At 22.6% G+C, this 25,363-nt stretch overlaps 6 protein-coding genes across 6 annotated transcripts; 3 read left to right on the forward strand and 3 right to left on the reverse strand. All coding sequences in view use genetic code 6, as the record gives it.

The window, feature by feature from the left end:
* Positions 1–1,711: 1,711 nt before the first annotated feature.
* Positions 1,712–5,226, forward strand: TTHERM_000522789 (plasma-membrane choline transporter; the record flags this gene model as incomplete). Its single annotated transcript, XM_012797328.1, has 16 exons — positions 1,712–1,823; positions 1,908–2,003; positions 2,081–2,241; positions 2,367–2,561; positions 2,632–2,710; positions 2,772–2,866; positions 2,925–2,996; positions 3,110–3,224; positions 3,275–3,403; positions 3,463–3,641; positions 3,699–3,947; positions 4,014–4,136; positions 4,191–4,337; positions 4,384–4,594; positions 4,794–5,014; positions 5,065–5,226. The coding sequence occupies 16 exons, from the start codon at positions 1,712–1,714 to the stop codon at positions 5,224–5,226; spliced, it is 2,346 nt and encodes a 781-aa protein (XP_012652782.1).
* Positions 5,227–6,612: 1,386 nt separating this feature from the next.
* TTHERM_00522790 (SWIM zinc finger protein) lies at positions 6,613–9,706 on the forward strand (the record flags this gene model as incomplete). Its single annotated transcript, XM_001014457.2, has 2 exons — positions 6,613–7,164; positions 7,379–9,706. The coding sequence occupies exons 1-2, from the start codon at positions 6,679–6,681 to the stop codon at positions 9,704–9,706; spliced, it is 2,814 nt and encodes a 937-aa protein (XP_001014457.2). The 5' UTR covers positions 6,613–6,678.
* A 364-nt stretch (positions 9,707–10,070) lies between these two features.
* TTHERM_00522800 (isochorismatase hydrolase) lies at positions 10,071–10,939 on the forward strand. The gene is made up of 2 exons (XM_001014458.2): positions 10,071–10,129; positions 10,188–10,939. Exon 2 carries the CDS (start codon positions 10,189–10,191, stop codon positions 10,807–10,809), a length of 621 nt encoding a protein of 206 aa, XP_001014458.1. The 5' UTR covers positions 10,071–10,129; position 10,188; the 3' UTR covers positions 10,810–10,939.
* Positions 10,940–11,449: 510 nt separating this feature from the next.
* TTHERM_00522810 (hypothetical protein) lies at positions 11,450–12,824 on the reverse strand (the record flags this gene model as incomplete). The annotated part of the gene is made up of 5 exons (XM_001014459.4): positions 12,609–12,824; positions 12,177–12,357; positions 12,020–12,099; positions 11,633–11,822; positions 11,450–11,574 (listed from the first exon to the last, which is right to left on the reverse strand). Exons 1-5 carry the CDS (start codon positions 12,741–12,743, stop codon positions 11,450–11,452), a joined length of 711 nt encoding a protein of 236 aa, XP_001014459.3. The 5' UTR covers positions 12,744–12,824.
* A 534-nt stretch (positions 12,825–13,358) lies between these two features.
* TTHERM_00522820 (hypothetical protein) lies at positions 13,359–15,169 on the reverse strand (the record flags this gene model as incomplete). Its single annotated transcript, XM_001014460.3, has 9 exons — positions 13,359–13,450; positions 13,513–13,564; positions 13,620–13,697; positions 13,754–13,866; positions 13,923–14,460; positions 14,507–14,617; positions 14,670–14,753; positions 14,813–14,974; positions 15,032–15,169. The coding sequence occupies 9 exons, from the start codon at positions 15,167–15,169 to the stop codon at positions 13,359–13,361; spliced, it is 1,368 nt and encodes a 455-aa protein (XP_001014460.2).
* A 322-nt stretch (positions 15,170–15,491) lies between these two features.
* On the reverse strand, positions 15,492–25,308 carry TTHERM_00522830 (hypothetical protein; the record flags this gene model as incomplete). The annotated part of the gene is made up of 18 exons (XM_001014461.3): positions 15,492–15,954; positions 16,005–16,185; positions 16,256–17,430; positions 17,478–17,564; positions 17,620–17,978; positions 18,048–18,291; positions 18,353–19,636; positions 19,688–20,158; positions 20,211–21,128; positions 21,181–21,386; positions 21,443–21,685; positions 21,749–21,893; positions 21,944–22,812; positions 22,869–23,288; positions 23,350–23,568; positions 23,623–23,766; positions 23,825–25,053; positions 25,191–25,308. 18 exons carry the CDS (start codon positions 25,306–25,308, stop codon positions 15,492–15,494), a joined length of 8,775 nt encoding a protein of 2,924 aa, XP_001014461.2.
* Positions 25,309–25,363: the final 55 nt, after the last annotated feature.

The following is a 25,363-nucleotide window of genomic DNA, read 5'->3' on the forward strand; positions in this document are numbered from 1 at the left end:
AATACCCATTAAAATATAACAATTTACATCCAAAAAAAATTATTAATACTCAATTTAATAAGGAATCTATCATATTGCATTTTTATTCTATTTTTAACTTCCTTTTAAAAAGGATAGATTCATGTGAAGAAATACATTAATTTCAATAATTTTTTTAATTGTAAAAATGTCTAGCCAAAATAATTGTGTAAATAAAATCAAATGTGTCAAATAACAAAAAGCAAATTATACTTTTGTTTTTTAATTTACTTATTAAATCTCTTTATACATTTTATAAAAGAAATAATGAAATCAATTTAAGATTTGATGTTTACTAAAATAAAAGATATTTATATATCACGTCACATTCATCTCTACAGCATAAAAATTATTAATTTACTTCTTAAACTAATTACTTTTTAATAGTTATTAAAAAAAAACATTTTCATTTACTTTAATTTATATCAATCTTTATCAATAAAATATTAATATTTTTAAATCTCAGATAATTCAAAATATTACTATAATTATTATGAAATTTTTTTCCATATTTTCTTCAAAAATTAGAAAAATTTAGAATAAGATTATATATTGCATAGTAAGAACATGAGTTCAGATAAAACTAATTAATTAGCACTAAAATAAATATAATATTATGAGTAAATTGTATTTAATAAAGGAGAAAACTTTAATTATTGATGGCATTATCTTACAAATATATATATTTATTTTCGTTTTTTAAAATATCTTTAAGATGACTTATATACAAAGATATTTATTTAATAATATATATAGTAGGAAAGAAGTAATTAAATAGCAATTAATTTTGTAAAATAACAATTTATAAAATCATATAAGAAAAATATAAAGAATTTATTATTTTATCGATACAGACTATATTATTTAAAGAAAAAATAATAGATTTAATTTTTTTTATCTTTAACTGGAAATGTTCAATTTAGTTTCAAGAGAAATTGTATTCATTTTTTATTAAAATAAGTTTATATCCTATGTTAAATAATTTTTATAATAAAAATCTTATCAATATTTTTTCAATTAAATAATTTTTATCTATCAAATAAGTCTAATTAAGTAAGGATTATTGATTTAATTTCTTTGAAATTTTAAGAATTTAATAAATAAAAAACAATTTTCTCCATTCATTTTTCATTATCGACTAGAGTTTAACTTCAAATTAAAAAATTTATTTTAGTCAATTATTAATTAATAATTTTTTGATAAATTGATAACTTTTTTTAATGCTTATTATATTATAGATTTAATATTTTTAGTTTTTTATTAAATAATATTATTAATTTTATATTAGATTTTCTTATTTTATTTATAATTAAAAAAAATAATTTTAATTTAAATATATTGAAAATTTTAAAAAAATAATGAAATACTAAAATTTTTTTTCAAGTTTGTTTGAGATTTATTTGAACAAAGAATTCTTTTGAAAAACTATAAAGCTTATAAAAAAGACTTTTGTTAAAGTTAAATACTCAATAAAAAGTATTATTTTTGTTATAATATGCAAATCTTTATTTAATCCAAACTTTTATTTGTTTATAATTAGTTAATTTCAGGTTAAAATCGATTTATTTATTTACTTTGAATCTATTAACAGGATTGATATGAGTAATTAATTTATTAAATTTATAAGTCTTTATAAAAATCTTAATCATTAAAATTGATATTTAAAAGATTTTTAGATTAAACATTTTGAGCAATGTATCGCAACATCAACCTTTAAAAGAGAGATAAACTTGATTTGTACGATACTAGAGATTAATCTCATCCATTTAACACATTTTATGAACCAGCAACAGCAATTTTCCTAGGTACAAATACTTTATTTTTCAAAACATCAAAACAATATATCTACAATAAATTTAATTTTCAATTATAATTATTCTTTTTATTAGGTCCGGTTGATTTAAAGAAAAGAAAATGCACAGATTTTTTTTGGTTAGTTGGATTTCTCGTTATCACGCTAGCTACTATTGGGGTCATGGCTTCTGGTAAAATAATTTAAACTTACAAAATATAACTACTAACTAACTATCCAAAACTCAAATATTTTAACAATAATAAAAAGTCTACCAAGAAGTTGATTTTAATAGATTTTATCACAGTTCGGATTTTAGAGGAGATTTATGTGGAAGACTATAATTGTCTGAAAAAACATATGCTTATTTTTTTGACCCAATAAATGCTGGAATGATAGCAATGTGCGTAAACCAATGCCCTTAATAAGATGTATTATTTTAATTTATAAATATAACAAAAATAGCTATTTAATAGTTTATATTGCTTTTTACATATTCAAATTCAATTAAAATAATTTTTTTATAATAATAAATATGAAAAATAAATAAATAAAGTAAATAGATTATTGTTTTTATGATGTTGATGGGAAAACTATTTTATAAGATTACTGCTTTTCTTCATACACTTCAAATACATATCAAAACAGATACTGTCTACCTCTAACAAATAATCAATAAAGAAAAGCTATTTTAGCAAGTCTTGATGGCTACTTCTACACATGGAAAAATATAGCTCATGACATATACGTTGTAAATAAATGTTTTTGAAATTATTTTTTTCATCTTATCTATTTAATATTTTTGAATATTTATAATTAAGGCTAAAGACATTGTTTTTTCTGGTCTAGTAGTAGGATTATTAATTGGATTTATATATATGATTCTTTTGCTAATAAAAAGTAAATAAAATTCTCCAATATCTAAAAATAATGAGCTTATTTTGTTATTTTGATTAAAAAGAGCTTAGCTTTGTTCTTGTGTGGATATTTGCTTTTGCCCCTCCAGCTATATTTACTATTATTTTTCTTTTTCTTTATAATAAAGAATATGATAGAGTAAATTTATAAAAATATGTAAAAAATATTTATTGTTAGTTATAATTTTTAAATATAGTAAGTATCTTCCCAGTGTGCTAGCGGCTAAAGTGACTCATCTTGCCTTAATAGATATATTTTATATGCATTTGTAAATAATTAATAGCATTAAATTATAAATTTATTACAAACATGATGAAATCTTTTCATTTATTAAGTAGATATATTTTAGATTTTAAAAAATAAATTTAAACATAAATGTAGATTTTGAGATATGGCTTGCTGGCAATATCTGGAATTTTTAGTTTAGTTATGTTCTTTAGTTTCAGAAAAATAATTAATACCCAGAAGGATATACAAATACTATTAGCACCTTTTAGTATCTATTAAAATCTAAATTTTTTCTGAAATTTTCTTTTTATTTTTTAGGGGGAATTCACTCGATGAAAATTGTACCATTTTTTACTTCAATAATTCAGCTTGGAGCTATTTTAATCACATATGGATTAATAGTTATAGTTATGGCTTCTGGAAAGAGATAAGTTTTAACTGCTCCAAGTAAATATTTATTTTGTATTTATGTTAAATTATTTAATTAATTTGAATTTGATATTTAGCTGCCTTTCCAAATCCTTTGTATGTTGACCTAGTCACTAAAGATTATGTATTTTACCTTATACCTCTGCTTTTGGTTTTACTGCTCATATTTTTAGAAACATTTTTCCTCTTTTAAAAGTTTTGCTACTCTTTTGCTGTCTAGGTTTGGTATTTCAGCAGATAGAAAAGTATCCTTGATGTAATTAGTTTTAGAAAAATAAATATTTTAATAAAAAATTTTTTAATTTAACCTAAGAGACCTAGTACTAGAGGTATAATATTTTGTTTTGCTAAACATTTGGGTACTTGTGTTAAAGGAGCTTGCATCATTATTATAACATGGCCTTTTCGTTCTTTGCTGAGGAGATTGAAAGCAAAATTGAAATAAGTGAAAGAAGATAACAGAGATAGCAAATGGCTTTAATGCTGGCTTTTTACTTGCACACCATTTTTTCACTTTTTTGAATACTATTCTAAATATTAAAGCTCTACATCTATCATGCATGTAATTAAAATAACAAACTGAAACTGTTTGATCAAATTATTGTTTTTTACTAATCAACTATAAAAGACTGCTTTGTATGGATTAGGATGGTCAGATAGTGCTGAAAAGACATATTATTTGTTTTAAAGAAATCTTTCAAGAACTGAAAGATTCAGTGAATTATTCGGATATCATAGATTGATTGGATCTGTATAATAATTACAACAATTTTTTTATTTTAACAAAAAATATTTAAATTAATAGATTTGTGCCTCTTGTTGTGCCTTCTTCTTTATATACTTGTTTTCAGTAGATAAAACTCAGAATTTATTAGGTTAATCTATGGATTACTTGTTTTTACCTTATGCAGTAGCTGGAATTACAGTGTTCTTTGGCTTCTACTTACCTCAAGTACATTTTTTTCAATATAATCAATCTTATATAAATATTTATTTAGAATTTTTGCATGTCATTTGATGTTGTAATAGAGGCTATGATCTTTTCTCTGACTGCAGATGAAGAAATGTTTTTAGGAAGAGAGAGGTTTTGTGAGGATTTTATATTAGATTATTTGAATAGTATTACCAAAGAAACTCAAAAGAAAGGGTTGGTAGCTGTAGCTAGAAGAGATTAATAAGACTAGAAATTAGCTGATGATGAAAATTTAGGTATGATATTCTTTTTTATTATAGGTTATAAAATATAATGTAATTTAAAATATTTGACAAATGAAATGAGATAATTTAAAATGTTTGTTGATAAAATTATTTTAAATATAATTCGGTTTATTTAACTTTTAAGCTTTTTTAGAATTATTATTGATAATTCTAATTAATTAATCCAAATGAATATATATTTGAAATCAAGATAATCTTAAGCCAAAAGAAGAACCAATTGCTGTGAAAGAAATAATTCCTGAACCTGAAAGCTCTTCATCCTCAGAGGAGGAAGATGTAAATGCTGTTGATTTGTTTGCATAAGAATAAAGAGAAGATGAAGAGGAAAGAAGATCTCAATATACAGAACCTGAATAACCAGAGCCAGTGGTTCCAGAGTTACCCCCACCTCCTGTTGAAGAAACATTTTAAGTACTTTAAATTATAATTAGCATAAAATTGATATTTAAAAAAATAAACAGTTCAAAAAACTTGATCTTAATGATATCAAAAATGAGCAAAGAGAAAGTGATGATGATGAAGTCCATGAAGATTTTGGTATTGTTAGCAAGAAAAAAAATGTTTAGTACGATGATGAAGAAGACAACGATGATATTATTTTAGATTAGTAGGAGTAATAATGATTAATTTATTAATTAATAAAAGCAAACATTAAAATAATGTTCTGATAAATTATAAATGTCATACAATAATAAATATGTTTTTGAGAATAAATTTGTTATCAATAAATATATATGCAAAGTATGTATGTATGTATAAATACAAATAAATAATTTTTAAAATAATTTTTTTAATTTTATGAGTAAAAGAAACTGTATGGTTTATTTAAAAAAAAAAATCCCAGGATTTAAATTTAGATAAACAAAATATACTAATAACTGATAAAAAGATATAAACAAATTATTATATTAAATTGAGTTAAAAAGTTTTTTATTCTATGATTTAAGATTAAGCAACATCTAAAATAAAATAATAAAACTAAATATAAAATGAAAGTTTAGCTTCCTTAAAATAATATTAATATGCACATTATAAATGCAGAGCAAATTAATTTAGTAGCTAGCTTTGTATAATAAATTAAGTTTATCAAGAATAAGATTTTTATTAGATCATAGATGATAATGAACTAGAATTGATAGACGAATAATAGACTTAAATAGCTGAAGATATTGATTAATCTGAATAATTTGTAAAAGAGTACTTAAATAAAATAATTTAAAAGATAAAGAAGATATGTAAAGGTAAAAAATATGAAAGTGTAGATGATGGCGTGTATGAGGGAGATTTGGAAAAAAAATAATTATGTTTAGTATAAAAATTAGCGAGACCAATTGAAAATGGATAAATATATTATGAATCTACTGATTCTGATAAACAAATAACCACTTATATTGTATTTCCTAAAAGTGATTTTGTTTAAAAAGATATTGCATTAGATTCTTTCAATAAAAAAAAAATAACAGAAGATTTATCCTCTGAGTCTATTGATAATTATATTATAATTAGCTGCTTTGTATAAGAGTTCTAATTAAAAGAATGTCACTTAGATGAAATCATTATATTCTTAAATTAATATAATAGCTAATAAAGCAAATATAATTATTATTATGACTAAAAAAAAAATATTATATATTCCCAATTTAAAATCTATATTTATGAAAACAAAGTAATTCACTATTTACTATAAGCTATGGATATAACCAGCCTCATGTAATTTGTCCTTTTAGATTTTAGGACATTTATACTTTTTGGTAATAAGTCATATGATGGGGTGATAAAATAAAGGTCTGCATTTCTTAAATAACTAAAATCATTTTAAGATGACATTGAAAAAAATTGGAAGAAAAAAATGAATGAATTTGATAATAAACACATTTGATTTTGTAAATAATTTATGTGAAAAATATATTAAACTTTTTACTACTTCTTAACTTTCATTATTTAATTTTGTAATTATTTTTTTAATAATCTTTTATGGTTAACTAGCAGCAATATATTTATATATATGTTTTTTTTAAATTGATCAATTTAATTTAAGAAAGATAAATTATTAGATTAAGTATTAGATTTTCATAATGAGTAGATCTTGTGCCTACACTTCGAAAATTCCTTCAGGATTTAAGGAGCTTATAGATTAAGCATAGGACCTTAAGTTATTTTAGGTTAGCGAAAATGGTCCTTCGTAGTTTATATTTAAAGATGAAGAGGGGGAAAAATTCCGCATTTAAATAGGATATACTATTTCTTGTACATGTCAATAATAGAGGATAAACAATCAGTGTGTGCATACTGTTTTTGTGTTGTCTAAAAAATTTAGAGTAAATCAAGAGAATCCAATTATATGGTAAGGTAGCTACACAGATTAAGAAACAGAGGATATCATTAACTTAAAATATATGCAAAAGCGAAATAACGCAGCTGGTAATAACTCTTAATCAAGATAAAGCTATTTGCTAGCTAGGTAAGGAACATAAAAGATAGATTAAGCTTTAAGAAATGCAAAATAATAGTTAAGATAGCCTCTTGATGAAGAATCAATCTGCCCTATTTGTTAAGAAGATGTAAATTAAATTAAAATTTAATAAAAATTTCAATGATTTTTCTGATTTTTGAGTGAGTTAATGAGTGAGTAAATGTTTGTTTGTTGACTCATTTTAAATAAGTGTCAGGATTATTTAAATTTTCGTGGTTGTTATAAAATTTTAGGAATTTAATATCAAAAATATAGTTTTTTTTACCAATTTAAATGTATTTAAAAATATTAAAAATAAATAGATGAAAAATGACTAACCTCTTACTTATTGTAGAAAAAAGTGTGGAAACAACTTTCATATAAAGTGTTTAAGAGTATGGATTGATCATAAATTAAGCAGTGGAGACAAAATAACTTGTCCTATGTGTAGATGTGACATGACAAATGGTATTTTTGATGAAATAAGAATAGATGAAGACTAATTTAATATCAAATATGTGACACATTTTGGCAAAATATGTGGTGGATGCAATAAAAAAAATATTTTGGGAAATCTATATCACTGCCTATTTTGTGATAATTTAGATCTTTGCCATTACTGCTATGACTCTATGTAGCATCCAGTTCATTAAAAATTCTTATTAAAAAAGAAAAAAGATTGTGAGTGGGAAATAGCACCTTAAAGAATTAAAAAGCCTTAATTTGGTAATTTGAATATACTAAAAACTGGAATTGATACAATTAGCCACCGCTAACTAGATTTAAAGCCTACATAGATATATAGTAATTTAAATGATTACTTTGTTTCTTGCTTTAGCTTATTTAAAGATATTAACTAAGAGCTTTAACTTCAATCTGGCCTCTCAATTATTGGATAAGAAATGAATAAATCCAAGAATAATTGCTCATTATGCAACTAAGTGGACAATCATGGACTCATGAGAAAGCTTTCATGTGGACATGGGATAGATTCTCTTTGTTTAAAGTAACTCATTTCTTAAAACGAAATAGAGTGCCCAACATGTAAAGTACCAATTCTAAAAGGTTATGTATCTGCTTTCTAGTTAAAGAATAAAAAGACTATTTAAAATGAGTAATCCCAAGACAAACAAACAAATAATAAAGAATAAGAAACAAATTAATCAAAGGGTTAACAAAAAAAAAGTAATACTTTTAAACAAAAGACATTAGATAAGTTTAAGACAAGCTAAAGTACTAAAGAAAATAATCTTGACTTAGCACTAACTGGCAATTTGCTTATGCCAATTTCTAATTAATAAAATAATATTATTAGTGCATTAGAAGTAAATGGAGAGAAAAAAAGTATGGTTGAGATTGAACAAGAAGGATTAAGCTAAAATACAAAAAGGAGCTCAAATTTTAGAATAAAAAAAACTACACATGTGACCAAACCTCCAAACAATAGGCAGCCATAAGTTATTAAAAATGACTTAAATAATAGAATCAGAGAATAAAAAGAAAATCTTTAATAATAAATATAATAGGGAGAGTTTTAGCTAATTGGTAAAGAAATATTCAACAAAAAATCAAAGAATGATGAAGACTCTACTATCAGAGGAAATACTTTCAATTAATAAATCAGAAGAAATTCTTATAAGTAATAAAATAATAATGAATACTCTGCTACTCAGTGTTTAGGATAGTAAAACTAATAAAATTTCATTTCAAACTAATTTTAATATGAATAGAGCTCAAATTTAAATTTATATGAGTAGGAATAAGGTGATTTCAACGATTAAGATGAAAAAATATTTTAATAAGAAGAAAAATTTAATTATAATGAGAATTAACTTAAATAAAATAATTGTTTAGATAATTAGAATCCTCAATACTCTCATTAATTAGATAATGATAATTATGGAGAAGAAGAAGAAGAAGAAAAAGAAGAATGTAAAGAAAACTATTTATAGTATTAATATGAAATATCTGGAAAATAGGAATATCAAGTAGCAGAAAATTCATAAATAAAACAGAATCATGAACATGATTCATGTTTGTTAGAAGATGAAGATGAAGAATTTCAAAGGTAATTAATTGAATAATATGAGAAATAATTTGGAGGGGTAAATGATTTATAAAATGTATAACAAGAAACTACTTTAACAAGAGTAAATGATGATTTATCTGATTAATTAATAAGTTAACAAGAGAAATATTTTGATTAGCTTTAAAATAATGACAATTAAATTTAAAATAACGAAAGAATTTCTTCTTATTCTTTGAGTCACTAAAATACAACAGCTATAAGCTCAAACACAAATATTTAATCCTTAATGAATGAATAATAAGAATATGAAACATATATATACCAAAACAATAATGAGTAGGAGAATTTAACAATAAGAGGCAACACAATCGAAAAAGCTAATACACTAAATAGTAGAGGTATTAAATACGATAGAGAATAAATTAAAGTTGTCAAATAAGGAGGAAACCTAAATTAAAAAATAAGGGTTTCAAAATCTTAAAGAATTAACTAGCAAAAGCATGGATAGTAAATCAAAGTACCTATAGTATTACAAAATTAATTTGAAATTGTAGGCTAATCCTCCAAGCCTTAGGCAAGGATAAATGAAAGAATAAATGGCAACCATGATCTTATAATATGAAATCTAAACAAAATGCAAATAATTATATATTTAAAATTTATAATATAATAAATATTAAGTAAAGTACATAATGAAAAAAAAATAATTAATTAAAAATTAAACTTAGGAAATTAATGATTATTCGGTTATTTCTTTTAAAAATAAAATAGATATATAATTTAACTGAATCTTTATATATATATAATTATAAAAAATTATTATTGTTATTATATCATTTTTTATATCTTAAATATTAATATAATTTGCTATACAATAAAGGAATAATTTACCATAAATACTTAAATAATTTGCTAAAAAAATATAATTTATTTGCATTAAAAATATTTATATAATTTACTGAAGCTTAGTATACAAAAATCTTCTTAAAAACATAATTAAATTTATGGTTTTTTGATCAACCATTAAATCTACATTTATTTTGATGTAATATAATTTAATTTAAAATAAATAAATAATTACAAAATCTAATTAATAATTATAGAATGGAAAATAATAAAAATAGCAAGCCCCAAGCATAGTTGCCACATAGAATAGAAATAGAGGAAACCATTTTTTTATCATGTGATTAACAAAGTTCCTTTCATAAACATATATTTTCATTTGACACAATTGTAGGAACAGCAAAATAACTAATAAGAACAGCCTCTCTATTAGGTCTCCCTGTTCTGGTTACTGAATAGAATCCATAAAAGCTTGGAAATTTGATAATAGATCTCCAAAAAGAATTACCATAAATAAATAGTTAAGTCATATAAAAAATGTCTTTATCTATGGTAAATGACTAAACTAAACAATTTCTTAACAAATACCCTCATCGTAAAACTGCAATATTATTTGGAGTTGAAGCACATGCAGCAATACAATAAACGACACTTGATTTAATTTCTTTAGGTTATAAAGTGTATTTGATAACTGATGGAATTTCTAGTTAAAGAAAGATAGATAGATCAACTGCATTCAGGAGATTAGAAAATGAAGGAGCCATATTAGCTACTTCAGAATCTGTTATATTTGAATTAATTAGAACAGCAAAGCATCCTCAATTTAAAAAGATACTAAATATATTAAAGATGGACAGAGTACAAGCTATTGCAAAATTGTGATTAATAAAGGAAAATATTAGCTAAAAATTAATTAATCTTTATTTTATTGAGACAATATTTAGTAAAAATTGGCAAATATGTGACAATATATTAATAAAAATTTTAAATTATCAGCAATTCATTAATAAATTTTTGAAGAAAATATTTTATTTTGTCAATTTACTAAAAATCAAATTTAATTAAAATTTTTTTGGAAAAATATTTTTCTTTTGTAATAAAAATTTTTCAATTTGATCTATTATTCTAAAAAAGTTGATATAGACCAACCAATCACTAAACTTATCAAAAATAAGCATATCCTGTACAAGCTTTCAAAACAAATATCAGGAATAAAGTATATATTTAATTAGCTAGTTCAATTTTTGAATGAAAACATATTTTAAATTTGTGAGTAATTAGAACTTTATATTTTTATATTTTTACTGGCTCCTGGTTAATATCTATCTATGTATATATATTTGAAAAAGAAAGAAACCAAAAATACAAATATGAAATAAGTAGATTATTTATCTACTTAAAGAGGAATAATTATTTTTAAATCTTTTATATTTAATTATATGATAGTTTGTTTAATAGAACTTGCTTTACTAAGTTGCTTGAAAACAAGCAAAATTAATATCTTATTTATTATAATTATTTTTCAACCCATGTACTTGTAGTTATATTCCTTAGGAGGAAGTCTTCTCTCTTTAAATAAAACTGTGTCTCTATGGAAAGGTACCTATTTATTGAAATGTATTCTGTATTCAGAAGTGGTTCTGTCAGCTTTTAAAATATATAAAAATCTTTGATTATTCTAAATTAGTGAGCATTTTTTAATTACCATGAAGCACTTTTTCTGGGACCCATCCTGTACGATCAAATGTTGTATGGTTTTGTTAGAAACCGGATGTCTTAGTAAAATATTTTTAGGTTTAAAGATCTTTATCTGTTTCTCTATAAGTAGGGTTGGGTTTATGAAGAGGATTTCTAAAACTATCATGAGTTTATGATTACCATTAGTTACTTTTTTGCTATAAAAATATAAATAATGAAATTTATTTTTTAGTAAATATAGGTAATAAAGATTTCGTGAAACTTTTTTAACATTTCAGATAAGTAAATTTATAAAATTGCTCAATAAAGTTGCAATATCAAACAAAATACACATTAAATTATGAGGTTTCAAAACATTAAATTATCTAGCTTTTGAATAAAATAAAATTTATACATCAATGCTTGGATGGTTTTTTAACAAAGTTTGAGCTCCAAATTTGTGAGTAGTAGCTGTTAAAGAAGGGTCTCTAAAATCTTTTTTTATAAAATATAACTTCTTAATTTATTTTTATTTTATCTTCTTATTGATTGTTAATTGTTAACAAGTTTACCATGTCTTTAATAATTGAATCCAGTTGAGGCAAGTTTGAATGGATTTTGAGCAACTTTAGGGTTACTCAAACAGTTCTTTGCAATTTCACCATAGGAGGCTCCGTAGTGATTATTAGGTTTTAAGCCAGGGATGTATCCTGCATAACCAGGTGGTACATGGGTTTTTGGTTCTTAAGGTTTCTAATAAAATATTAAAAAAGAATTAATGTCATTGCATACTCTTGCTCGATATTAATTTTTTTATGCATTTGAAGATTTTTTGATTGCCCTAAAAAATATTATTATTTACAGTTTTGCCAAATGTCTTACTTTTTAATGCTAAATATACTAATTCCCTTTAAACAAAACTCATTTTTAAATTTGAGCATTTTGCATTTTAGGGTTTTATTGTTGTAATATTATTTATGATAAAAATAAGGTTATTGAATTACGCTTGTCCAATGAGTACCGTAAGATGTACGATAAAGTTAATCGCCTGTCCAAGCAGAAAATTTGTTATGCTCAATTGGTCTACTTTATAAACTTTGAGTTTTTGCTGGGTTAAAATCATATGCGTATTGACTCATTCTACTTTGTGTTCTAACTTATATTTATTTATTTAATTGTTTGTTTTCTTTTTATTTTTTTTATGAATAATATATTATTCTTTACAGTATTTTATTTCTTTATAAAATGAATGAAATCTATGTATATATATATGAAAAAATTAGTGCATTTGTCAAATTTTTATTTATCTGTAAAGGTTTTATAATAAGAAGAGCATGATTAATGATAAAAAATACAAAATAATAACTGAAACTTAAATAGCCAACAATATTTATTATGTTATGAAATTAACTACTATCTGGCATTTAAACCAAAAAAAGATAGATATTTATATTATCCTAAAATCTCAACCAAAATGAGTTAGTGGAAAATCTAAGATACTAATCATCTAATTATTCGATCTTTATTAATTTAATTCACAAAATGGTTGGCATACTAAAATAAATTTAATTGCATACATATAATAAAGTTATCTTTAAAATTATATCACTTAAAAAATATCATTGATCTCGTTAATTATTATTAGCTTACTTCAAATTTTTAAGCTCTATTTAATAAATCAATTTATTATTTAAGATTTAATAAAAAATTTAAAATCAGTTACATACTTTAGAACAAACCTTTTCATTACTAAATCATTCTTATTTGTGTAATTCACTATTTTGTTTATTTTCTTATTGTCTCTTCAAGTTGGTTTTTTGATCTTTTGATGAATCATTTTAACGGTCTTTTTATTTTACAAATTATTCAATAAATAATTTTATTTTAAAATTTATTTTTGAAATGTACCTGATTAATGTACGGTAAATTAGAATTCTTTGCAATAAGGTGAGTTTGATTGCTTTTTTTTTAAATTATATTTTACTTTAAGTTTATTGAAATTAAAAATTAAATACCTAATTTGATGCTTAATTGAATTTTTGTTTTGATTCTTTTGATGTGTTTAAATTTTATTTTTATGGAGTCTAGTTATACTTTTATTAATAAAAATTTATAAATGAGATTTTATGTACTTTGGTTATTTTTTTACTTTTATTTCAGATTAGGCTAAACTCTGCTTTTCAGATATTTAGAGCTCATTTTTTTCTTTTAGTTTGTTAATTTACATGTTTTACAAAACACTTATTTTTTCAACATTAGATTCTATTTGTTTTATATTTATTTTTATAAAGAGTTAATTAAAAATAGATTAAATTTACATTCAATATCTGCATTCTGAGAGAATGGATTAAAATTTGTTTCATATAAAGAAAATGGCGATTTATTAGCAATTGCTTAGTCATGATTATAAAATCTGCTTTCTTTTTATTTCTTTTAAAATGAAGTACTCTGAAATTACTATGAAAATTCCTTAAAATTTTGATAGCAAAAGCTATGAGTCAATTGATTTTAAGAAATCATTTTGCTATTAATCTCTTTTGAGGCTCTTGAACGTTTTAGAAATTCATCAATCACTTCTAATTGCATTTTATTTCTTTCAATAATAAAATTGGGAATTTGAGACTTTAAACTTTCAAATTCAAAAGGCTTCATCACATTAGTTATACTCAATATTGATTAAATACATTTATTGCAAGACATAATCATTTACTTCTCTATTTCACATTTAAACATTTCTAATACCAAGTTAAATGAGTTTGCAGTTGTATTCATATAGCTTTAATTAGTTTATAAAAGAGATGTAGAGCCATTTGAAACACTTTTATCATTTTTACTGTTTTATTCCTGAAATGTTTCCTTTTTTGATTTATTTATATATATGATAACTGAATAATTAATTTACAGTCATTCTAAATTTTATAAAAGAGTTCTTCACGATTTTGCATTGCTGATCTTAAAATTTTTTAGTTATTTGATCATAAAATTCTTTTTCGGTTTTGTAAGAGTCTTTCACCTAAATATTTAACAAATTAGATAGACACATTTAAATAAAGAAAAATGTTTACTTGTTTATTAATTTAGTATAATTTACTTCCTTGTTCTTTTAAAATTAGATGCTACTTCAATAGCTCATTTTCATATAATCCAATCTAATATTTTAATTTGAAACCATTTAACAACAATTTAAAATAGTTTTTCCGATACTTACTTTAGCAGAAAAGATATTTATCATATCCTTTACTAAATTTAAAATTTGGTTTATTCCATTTATTGACTCTTCATCTTCGTAGCAAATATCCATATTTTTGAGCTAAGTTTCAACTATTTTCTAAGCTCCTTGTTTAGTCTTTTTAAGTAAATTACCCCATTCCTTTAAATTTATTGTTTAAAATTCAGTTTAAATTTTAAAAGCAGCAATAATATTAACCTTAATAAGCTTTTTAGCTAATCTATATTTTTCATGATATCTATCAAGATGTCCTTGCTACTTTTTGAATTCATCAATCTTCACTTATACATTATCAATCAAAGACTTCTCTGATGAGAAGGTTGAGTCTTTATCCATTTTCTTAATTTTTTTATATTTAAATTTAATTAATTAATTTTATTTTTTTTTTACAAATATTTTCTTTTTTTTAAAATTAGAAGACACAACTTTCGTGCTCATTTTATTCTAACAAAAAATAACCTTAAACACTTATCAGACACTCTTTTTATTAATTTTAAAATTTAAAATAAACTTTGAGTTATTTTTGAGTAAGTATAGAAAAATAATTTACAAAATGAAATATAAATAGATTGATTTTATTTTTTAAATATAAATTCCATTTAAATTATACAAAATCAATTTTTAAAAACCAAAAATAAAATTTTTTAATGAGAAATATTCAATGAGGAGCATTTTTATCCAAATTAGAAGTATCTTAAATTTTGAGCTTTCCAGTAAAGAGTGCGCTTGCTAACGATACACTCTTTTATGAATCAGAGGAAGTTTTGTTAGATCCTTCTAAATTATTATAAGACCCAGATCTCTAAAATTTTTATTAAGAAGATCTAGGATCGTTATTATTAAAAAGAAGATTTAGCCTGTCGGTTGTTTAAGGAGTGTAGGCTAATTGTTCATCCAACTCAGCTTCAGATAAATATTTTTTTAGTAATTTTTTTTCCTTAGAAAACATTTTCCAGCTTGAAAAGCAAGCATATAAGTAGGATCTCATTTGTTACTTGCTCATATTAATTCTTTCTTAGCATACTTCTTTCCACTCTAAAAATACTCTCCTGCTCAAATTATTTTCATAAACTTAATAAGCTGTTTCGATAGCTTCTTCTTCTTAATTTCTTTTAATTTTTCTAATTTATAAATGCTTTTTAAATATGAGGATAAAAAGTTTAATTCTTACTTGTCTATAGTAAATTTGCGCCAAACATTGAAGACCATTTGAACAAATGACTCTTGCTTCTATAATAAATATTGTTAAAGCATAAAATTTGTTTATTCTTAAGAATCTTCTTCAGATTATTCCAAAAATTCGCCTTAATTATAAAAATCATCTTCCTTATAATCCTCTACTTAAGATTTATCTAAAATATACAAAAAAATATTTTTTTTTATACTCATTAAATAAATAATAAAAATATTTGTTAAATTTACCTGCTTAATTTTAATCAATATTCTCAAAGCTCATGTTTATTTGTTTTTATTGTTAAGCCTACTAGAGCTATTATAACAGTTGCTACTACTGTTATTGAATTAATTACTATTATTATATCATATTTTATTACTAATTACTTAAATTTTATTGTTATTGTTCATAATTATTATTTAAAATATTTTTAGATGTATTAGATGAACTTTTTTATTCGTCTTAGCTAAATGTGTATTATTATTCTTCATGTTAATCTTATCCTTAACTTTAGTTTTAATTTTATTAAACTAATTCATGATCATGCTAATGAATATCTTTATCTTACTGTTAGTAGGAATGAATTTATTCATATGACTCATTTTAACTTTAAATTTAATATGATTCTATTTTACTTTCTCTTTCTTAAGATTTATTTTCTTGATCATTTTAATAAGAGTCATTTTAATTCTCTTAATTATAAGATTAGGACTCTCTCAAATACTTTTACAATTAAGAATCATTACCTGACTCATGTTCCTCACTTTGCTCTTTGATAATGAGATGTTCTTATTGAATTATGTTTGATTGCTTTTAAATGTTTTCATAACTCTAAATTTGCTGTCTTTGCTATTAGGGAATATATTATCTTGGTTTGTCAAAAAGTAAATCTGCCATGTCTTAGTCTTGATAATCATATTTATTCTCTTGCTAAATTTAATTTATTTTTTACTAAATACCAATATTTTAATCATAATTGGAATTAGGATTATAGTTAATAGGTATATTTATGTAATTTGCATCACTGTAAGTTACTGGTTCTTCATTATAATATTCGTTCTCATCAGATTAAAATTATTCTGATTAATTACTTAGATATCTTTAATTTTGTTGTTAGTTTTATTGGTGATAAGTTTATTATTATTTTTACAACATTTACTGCTACTGCTACTTCAAAATTTCATATTATTGCTAAAGATAACGCAACTACTCTTCTTGCTCTTATTTTGTTAGTTACTAAATGTTTCCTTATTAGTTTACTTATTGCTGATGGTGTAAAGCCAATTATTACATAAGTTCATTCTCAACTAATTTTTATTGTTACTCATAAAATTCTTACTAATCGAATTGATCTTATTAGTATTCCTCATATTGTTAGGCATTTTAATAAGCTCTGGCCCAGAAATAAAGGTATTTTTATTTGCTTTTAAAAAAAAATATTAATTTTAGTGCAAAATTATTAAAATTTACGATTTGTTTTCCCAAAATAAATGAGCTTTTTAGTATCTGTCATTTTTGTTTCTTCTATACTGAGTATAGATTTATAATATTGTCAAGCTAAATTATTTTTAAATATTCATTATTATTTTTAGATAAAATTATTTTTAATTACACTGATTTCATTTATTTTATTCTTCTAATGAATAGATATTCTTTACACTTCATCTTTGAGCGTTCAGCTTGAATTTTTAGATTTTTTAGAATGTTAAAGAACTAAATTGCTCTTTATGTGTTCATTTTTATTTAATGGTTTTCAATTAAATATTTTAGTACTTGTGTTTTTGATTTAAATTACTCGTAAAGTTCAAATAATTTTTAAGCGTATTAGCGCTTTACTGATCTATCAATACAGCTAGAAACTATATTAGCAGCTTTAATTTTTATATATCTGATTTATATTTATCTAAAAGCATCTCTCAATTTCTATTATTAGCATCTTTTTAAAGCCTTAGTTAACACCTATCCTAGCACCTAAAAATATATCATATACAAAAACATATTTTTAAATTTCTCTAATTTTAAAATATTTGAATAATTTACACTTGAAAATTGCTTGGAACTTTCAACAAACTTTTTCCAAAGTTTGAAAGTTTTTTACTGTAGCTACCTATCATGATGTAAATTAGCTTGAATTTAAATATTATTTTAGTAGTTAACAAAATCTTTTAAGTTTAGCAAGCTACCACTGAGTAACTCTTTTTGCTTTCTGCTTATTAATTTACTTAACTTTTAAAATTCATCCTTTAACTTTTGTTCTTTAAGAGTTTGCTAAATCATGGAATTCCTTATTGCATAAAATAAAATATTTAAATGGATTTTTAAAAAATTAATTGATAAATATTTACTTGATTTAGTTTTTTTAGAATTTAGGAGAATTTAGTCTTTCAGATTTCTTAGCAAGAGCTTTGTCCTACTTTTTTTAAATGTACATTTGCTTTAGATTAAAAATAAATTATTGAGCAGAAGAGAAGTATCTTAGCTGATTTAATTTTTCTGCTAATTATGAAGCTTTAAATTGCAAAGTAAACTACTTAAAGACATTTTGGTCATTAATTTACTTTTATCTTAAATTTTAATCCTTCTTAATTGAATGTGTATTTTAAGCCATTTCTTTGATCATGCAAAATACTTATCTCATTTTTTAAATATCATCTGCTGATCTAGGTTTAGAAATAACTTGTTATTAAGATTTGTTCACTATTTTTTTCAACAAGTTTTTAGATTGATTCCACTTTAAAAGTCTTTTTTTAATTTCTATTTTTGCATGATAGACAAAAATATTTGTAAGGACTAAATTCAGCTTTGCCCTTTACTACCATAATTTGAATAGCTTAGCTCTTAGCTTATAATTATTAGAATTTTTAATAATGTTATATTTCATTCTCTTATCTTTGAGAAGATGAGTCTTAATCTTCCATTCAACAAACTTAGATTTTAGAACTGAAGCTTCAATGCAAGACCTAAATTGCTAGACTTGATTTATACTTTAATTAGTGTAGTATTTCCAAACCATCAAAATTCCCTTCTTTATTTCGACTTATTTTCTTTAACGATATTAATCAAGGATATACAAATGATTATCTTTTTCAATATTTTTATTGAGTATATATGTCTTTAATGCTCCAAATATTCTTGTAGCTAAACTAAAATAATATTTATTAAAAGCACTATTATATTTTTAGCTTTTCAATTTTTAAATATTCATGTATTTTCTTAGAACAGCGAATGATTTAAGCTGAAGATTCATTCTGTAAGCCTTTAATGATTAAATGGTATTTTACATATCACTTTTACTTTCAGAAAAGTTTTATTAAATTTATTTAAATCCTCTTCTAAGCTTCTTTTTATTTAAGTAAGATTAAAGTTTAAGAGATTTTTAAGCTAAAGTCTACTTAATTATTTAGTATGTTCTTATCTTATTAAACACCTTTTTAAGCAAATTTAAGTATAAATAATCTTAAATATATACATTCTTTTATTTATTTTCCTACTTTTTATATGCATAAAACTTTAGCTTTTTAAAGAAATTTAGAGTGTTATTTCTCTATACAAGTTCATCAAGTTCCAGCTTTCTCTTAGCTATTTTTCTTTTCTTAAGATAGTATGCTTTAAGCTTGTTAAAACTTTTCCTGTTTTATATTTAACAAATAAGATTTATAATTAAATAATATTTTATTTACATTTTAATGGATTTTTGTCTTTAAGTTACAGCCTTTTTGGATTTTTGTATTAATTCCAAATAAATTTATTCTTATCCTTAAATAGCTTCAAACCCAATCCTCTTTTAATACTTTTAAAATACACTTCGTAATTTTACTATCATATTATACTTATTTATTTTCTTTTGACTAGATTTTTACCATTGCAGAAGGTACTTTGTTAATAAATCAGTTTCACATTTAAATTAAATTTAATCTGATTTTTTATTCTCAATTTTTCTTTTATTAATTAAGTTTTTTAAACATGAAAAGACTTTTTGTTGTAAAATTTTTTAATTTAATTTCAACATATTAAAGAAAAACTATCTTAAGTTTCTTTTTTTGCCTCTATTTGTTGTGATGATATGTATTTCTTATGTTTCTTCTAATCTCTTAAATCCTTGAAAATCAGAAACTTTAACTGGATTATGTAGGTTATTTTTGATGTTAAACCTATTTGTAAAAAATAAAAATTAATTAATAATTTCAAAGTAAATTTAATTACAAATCAGCCCAAGTTTGAAGTACTTTATGCTTTCTGTATTTAATAATAGCCCTAGAGACGTCTTCTTGACGCTATTTATTAAATAACTTTCTGAGCCAAATATATAGAATGTTTTATTTAATCTATTTCTTTCTTTTTTCATTGATAGCTATCATGTTTTCATAGTTATTTATTTTATAAGTTGTATATTTTCTTAATCCAAGTAAGATTTTTCTCTTCATCTTAATTTGATTTTCCTTTATAAACTTGTTTTCTTATGATTTTAAGAACCATTTTTATTTAAGTTTATTAAAGTACTTTAAAAGTATTTCGTTTTTGATAGCTATGATTGACTTTGCACATAAATATGTTACATTTTTATTGTATGAATGCAATTTCTTCCATTACTTCATAGATTACTTGGCATAATTAATTTGTTATCTACATTTTATATATTCAAGACTCTTTCTTTCATATTTTCTTTTTCTGTAATACTTAACAAAAGCATTAAAAATAGTTAATTTTAAGAAGATTAGATGATCACTTTTAATAATTTTTTGCTTTTAGAAATCCCTTTAACGTAAATATTTCATGATAACAAAAAATCTACTTAATTATAGTCTTTTTACTAAATCAACTAAGTAACGGAAGCTTTAATTTCTACATCCTAGCTTGTACCAAGCCCTAAAATGCTTTTTTTGAAATACTTTTTCTACTTTCTCAGTATTTTTTGCTTGGAGAGTTACTTTCTTTTGTCTATAATTTTTATAATCTTTAAGTTTATGGAGATAATTCTACATAAGCTTTTGCTTATATGCAATTCTAATTTTATCAGTCAAAATACTTTTTATTTTATGACTTTTAGAATAATTTAGTATTTTTTAGAAAGTGTTCACAATATATTTGTTAAACAAATAAGATTTCACAATATTTTTATTCCTAAATTTATTTTAAAAATATTTTAATATCTTATAAAAAATTATTGCTTTACTTTGTTGACTTTGAGTGTTTATCTCTATAATTTGCTAATGCAAATAAACATTCTTTATAAACCTTTTTTTCATATATCTATCTAATTTGTTAATATATAAAGTTTCTTTATCTTCTTTTATCAGAATAAATTCTCCAGGCAAAGAATATTCTACTCATTTAGTTTTAGCTTTTAGTTTAGAATTTTGTTGAAATGACATCTCTTACCTATTATTTCATTATAATATTTTACACTTTTGAAGAAAAATAAGTATATTTTTTACCATTTTTTATCTATTTGCATAATTTTAGATAGCTTGGAAAGATTAAACAATAAGCCATTTTTTATAATAAATGCCAGCTTATTCATAGTTTTCAGAATATCCACGTGATGAAGAAAATTCTCTTCTATAAATCTTAAAGTATTTTTAAAGTAATTTTTTCTCTATCTTTTCTCTTATTATTTTAAAACCATTTCTTGAATTTTTTCTCTCTTAAGCTCTTAAACTCATTTCTCTAAAAACATTCTTTTCAAAATAAGCAAATAAATAAGTAAATAATTTGAACTAAAAGTAAAATTTATATCATACTTCGACAGTCTTTTTATTTAGCTTTTTCTGCATTTTTTCAACACAAAATCTTAAACATTAAGATTTTGTAGAATAAATTTTCATGGCATCAAAATGTTTTTAATAAATTTTATTTAACATCTTCTTTCTAAAGTCATTTCTTGATCTAAAAATAAATTTTAGTTAATTTAATATTTAAATAAGTATTTAATTTACCTTAAGAAAGTCACCCAATTCTTAAAAGACTTACTTAAAATGAATTGATTTAAATTTCTATGAGATTAAAATAATTTTTCTGTTTGAGTTTTGTTATAATAATTTATAGATAGTATACTAGGATAAGTAAAAAATATTCCATGTCCTATTATTTAAATTGCAATTTCTTCATTTATTTATTACTCATTCATCATCTCTTAATTTTCATATACTTTTAGTATATTGCTCTAAGACTATCTTTGAGTTTAATAAACAAAATTTTATTCAGATAGATTTCTTTGCATACGCTGATTATCGCTTTAGTCATTTTCTGATAAGAATTATTAATCTTGATTATGGTTTTCATTTCTAGAAGTTTTATTATCATGTTATCTTGCAGGGGCAGGAGAGAAGGATCTAACAGTATCAAAAACTTGATTTGGATTAACATTATTCCCCATAGCTGTTGCTTGAGTGCTTCTAGAGAATAAATAATTTTTACTCTTTTAGTTAGGCAGTAATTTTTTATGATTTGACATTAAATTATTATTGCTACTTGAGTTTTGCATCATAGATTAGTGAGTGGGATCAATTTATTCATCTTCGCTCTCTCCTTTACCAAAAGACTAATAATTTTCTTTTTATTGCTAATTATTAAGTATTTAATTCATTTTTTATAAGTATAAAACTTATTCTTTAAAAGCCTCAAATTGAATATTTCTTTACTGACTAATTTAGTAATCGTTATCATTTAATATCATAATCATCATTCTATACAAAAAGTAAAGAATTCTCGCATCTTTGTATTTTTATTCTTTACTTTTATTCAGTTAAACAAATTTTTGCCATTATTTATGATGCTTATTTATAATTCTAAGTTAATTATAGCTCTAAATTTTGTTAAAAAATATTTAAAATTTGAATTAAAAAATTTTAACTAAATTACCTCTGTATTTTCAACTCTTTCTCTGTTATTAAATAAAAATAACTTCAAGTGATAGAAAAACTTAGATGATAAATTTTTATTATAAAATTCACTTGCTCTTTGATCTTAAATTTTGAAATACTTAATGATTCTAAAGTTATCTATCATAGATAAAAGAGAATGCTATTTTAACTATATTTCTATAGCTTTATTGAGTATTTCTTTTTTCTTCTTAAAACAAAGAATGGATCTTATATTATTAATAAATCTGTCAAATGATATTTTCTTTTCAAGCAGACTTTATTTCATTTTAATATCATCTTTTATTATCTGGCGTTCTTTTTTTTCAGATTTTAACTATTTTAAATGATTAAAAGCTAGTTTTTTTAAGTTATTTTAGGCAGTTTATTGTGTCCTTTCCAATTTTAACCTATTTGATCTCTTTAAAAAATAAAAATATAAGTTTAAATAAAAATATATAAAATAGTAAGTAAGTAAATACATGATTTCTGGAGAACTATAAAAATTTTTAAAAGTACTTTTCCTTTAAAACTTATTCTTTTTTGTATTTTGCTGCATAATAAGTATATTTATCAATTTTTCCATCATTTAATCTATCTCTTAATTCATTGAAGCATTTTCTTAAAATATTCTATCTTTTTTTCATAACAAAATTTAATTTTGCTTCTTTCCAAGTATTTTCTTCTTATACATATTATTCCTACATATTTTAAAACAAAATATTAACAAAAAAATTTTTTTTTTAGTTTATTACCCATTTTTCGAAAAATTTCCTTTAAATCTTGATTTTAATAAAATTTTCTACTTATTCCTCCTTATTTATGTATTCAGTTGCTCCTTTCCATCTTTAAATATAATCTTTCCAGTTTGCAAAATGGTAATGTAGTACCCATTTTCTCTATATTGATAATATATAAAATAGTTTTTATTTGTTAATATCATATGATTTAATTTACTCTTAATCCTTGAGCCATTTCATTTCTAACTAAATCAATATCTTCCTCTATTTCGTCAATACTTCTGTGTCTATTTTCAAAATTGTACTACACATTTTCTTAGTTTTATTTTTCGTTATCTTAATTTTCATACTTAAGCATTTGTTTAGTGCTTGAATCAAGAGATAAATATTTTTTATGATTAGCTGGCATAAATTAATATTATTGATAATCTTTAGGTTCTAATGATAAATATTTTTTATTATCTATGCCATTTACCTTTGAATTTAAATCTGAATTATCAATGGATCTATTGAGAGTTTAGTGCTAATTTTCTTAGATAAATCTTCTTTATTATATTTGCTCCAAATTACCTTTCATCTATCTGTTGGCCTAAAAGTTGTTAATTGAATTTAAAGGGCTTTAAATATTGACATATTCATCAGCATTCTGTGTATTAAATCTTACTCTTTAAGACTATTGCTAATTAACACTACTATTAAATGAATTATTGTGAGAATTACTAGTGTTTAATCTTGCTTGGTAGTTAGAGAGTTTTGAATTGTTTAAGTGAGGTGAAAGGCTTCTATTATTAGGATGACAAATAGGAGATGCTGACCTTTTTAGATTATTATTACTATCCATTTTATTGTTTGGAGAGTAGCTATACTTTCTAATGCTATAACGATTAGGCTAATCTGCTTATTCTGTTGCATATCTATATAAATTATCATTAAAAGGATTAGACATTTTCAAACCTGAATTAATAATTTTAGATGCAAATTGTTGGTATTATCCAAGTCTTCCTCTCACTTATTATTATTCATATTGAGAGCTAGGAGTATGCTCAATATCTTATATTTCATTTATTTCTTTATTTACAAAATTATTATCGTTTTCTTCACCTGAGCTGGTATCAAAATTTTTAAACTATATGTTGTATTCTTTTCTATCATTTTTTTAATTATTCACACCAAAGTTGGTTGGTGAAAGTGACTAATTTTTACTGCTGAACTTGCTTGATATTTTTTACTTGGCTAACTTTTGCTTTGAATATGGTTTCTCTGAGTTATCACTATTGTCAGAATACCCAGAATTTTTTCTGTTTTATTTCATTTTTAATTTTTATATTTCTTTGTAATTTGTCAACAAACTCCTAAGTTGATTGTCTTGTGCTCTTCTAGATGCATGAATGATAATTTCATAAACATCATATGCAAAAGGATCTTCAAAGCTAATTCCACTTTCCTCTATAATTTTTTATGATTTTATGTTAAATAAGAAGAATTACTTTTTTCACTGGAAATAATTGAATAATGCATTCAAAAGAATTTGTAAAAGTACAACAACCATAAATAAATAGCAAATAATGATTCAAATTTTTAACCTATATATGTATCGTAAGCTTTCAAAATATCGAAAATTGATATGTCTTCGCTATTGTTAGGGATAAGCTTTATAATTTCTTAAATTGCTTGCTCCTCGCTCCTAAATAAGGATGCCATATTTTATATTTCAATTTAAAAAAGACTATATCTTAATATAAAAAGTATCAAAATT

The sequence above is a fragment of the Tetrahymena thermophila genome (genome assembly GCF_000189635.1).
Source record: "Tetrahymena thermophila SB210 genomic scaffold scf_8254664, whole genome shotgun sequence".
NCBI lineage: Eukaryota > Ciliophora > Oligohymenophorea > Hymenostomatida > Tetrahymenidae > Tetrahymena > Tetrahymena thermophila.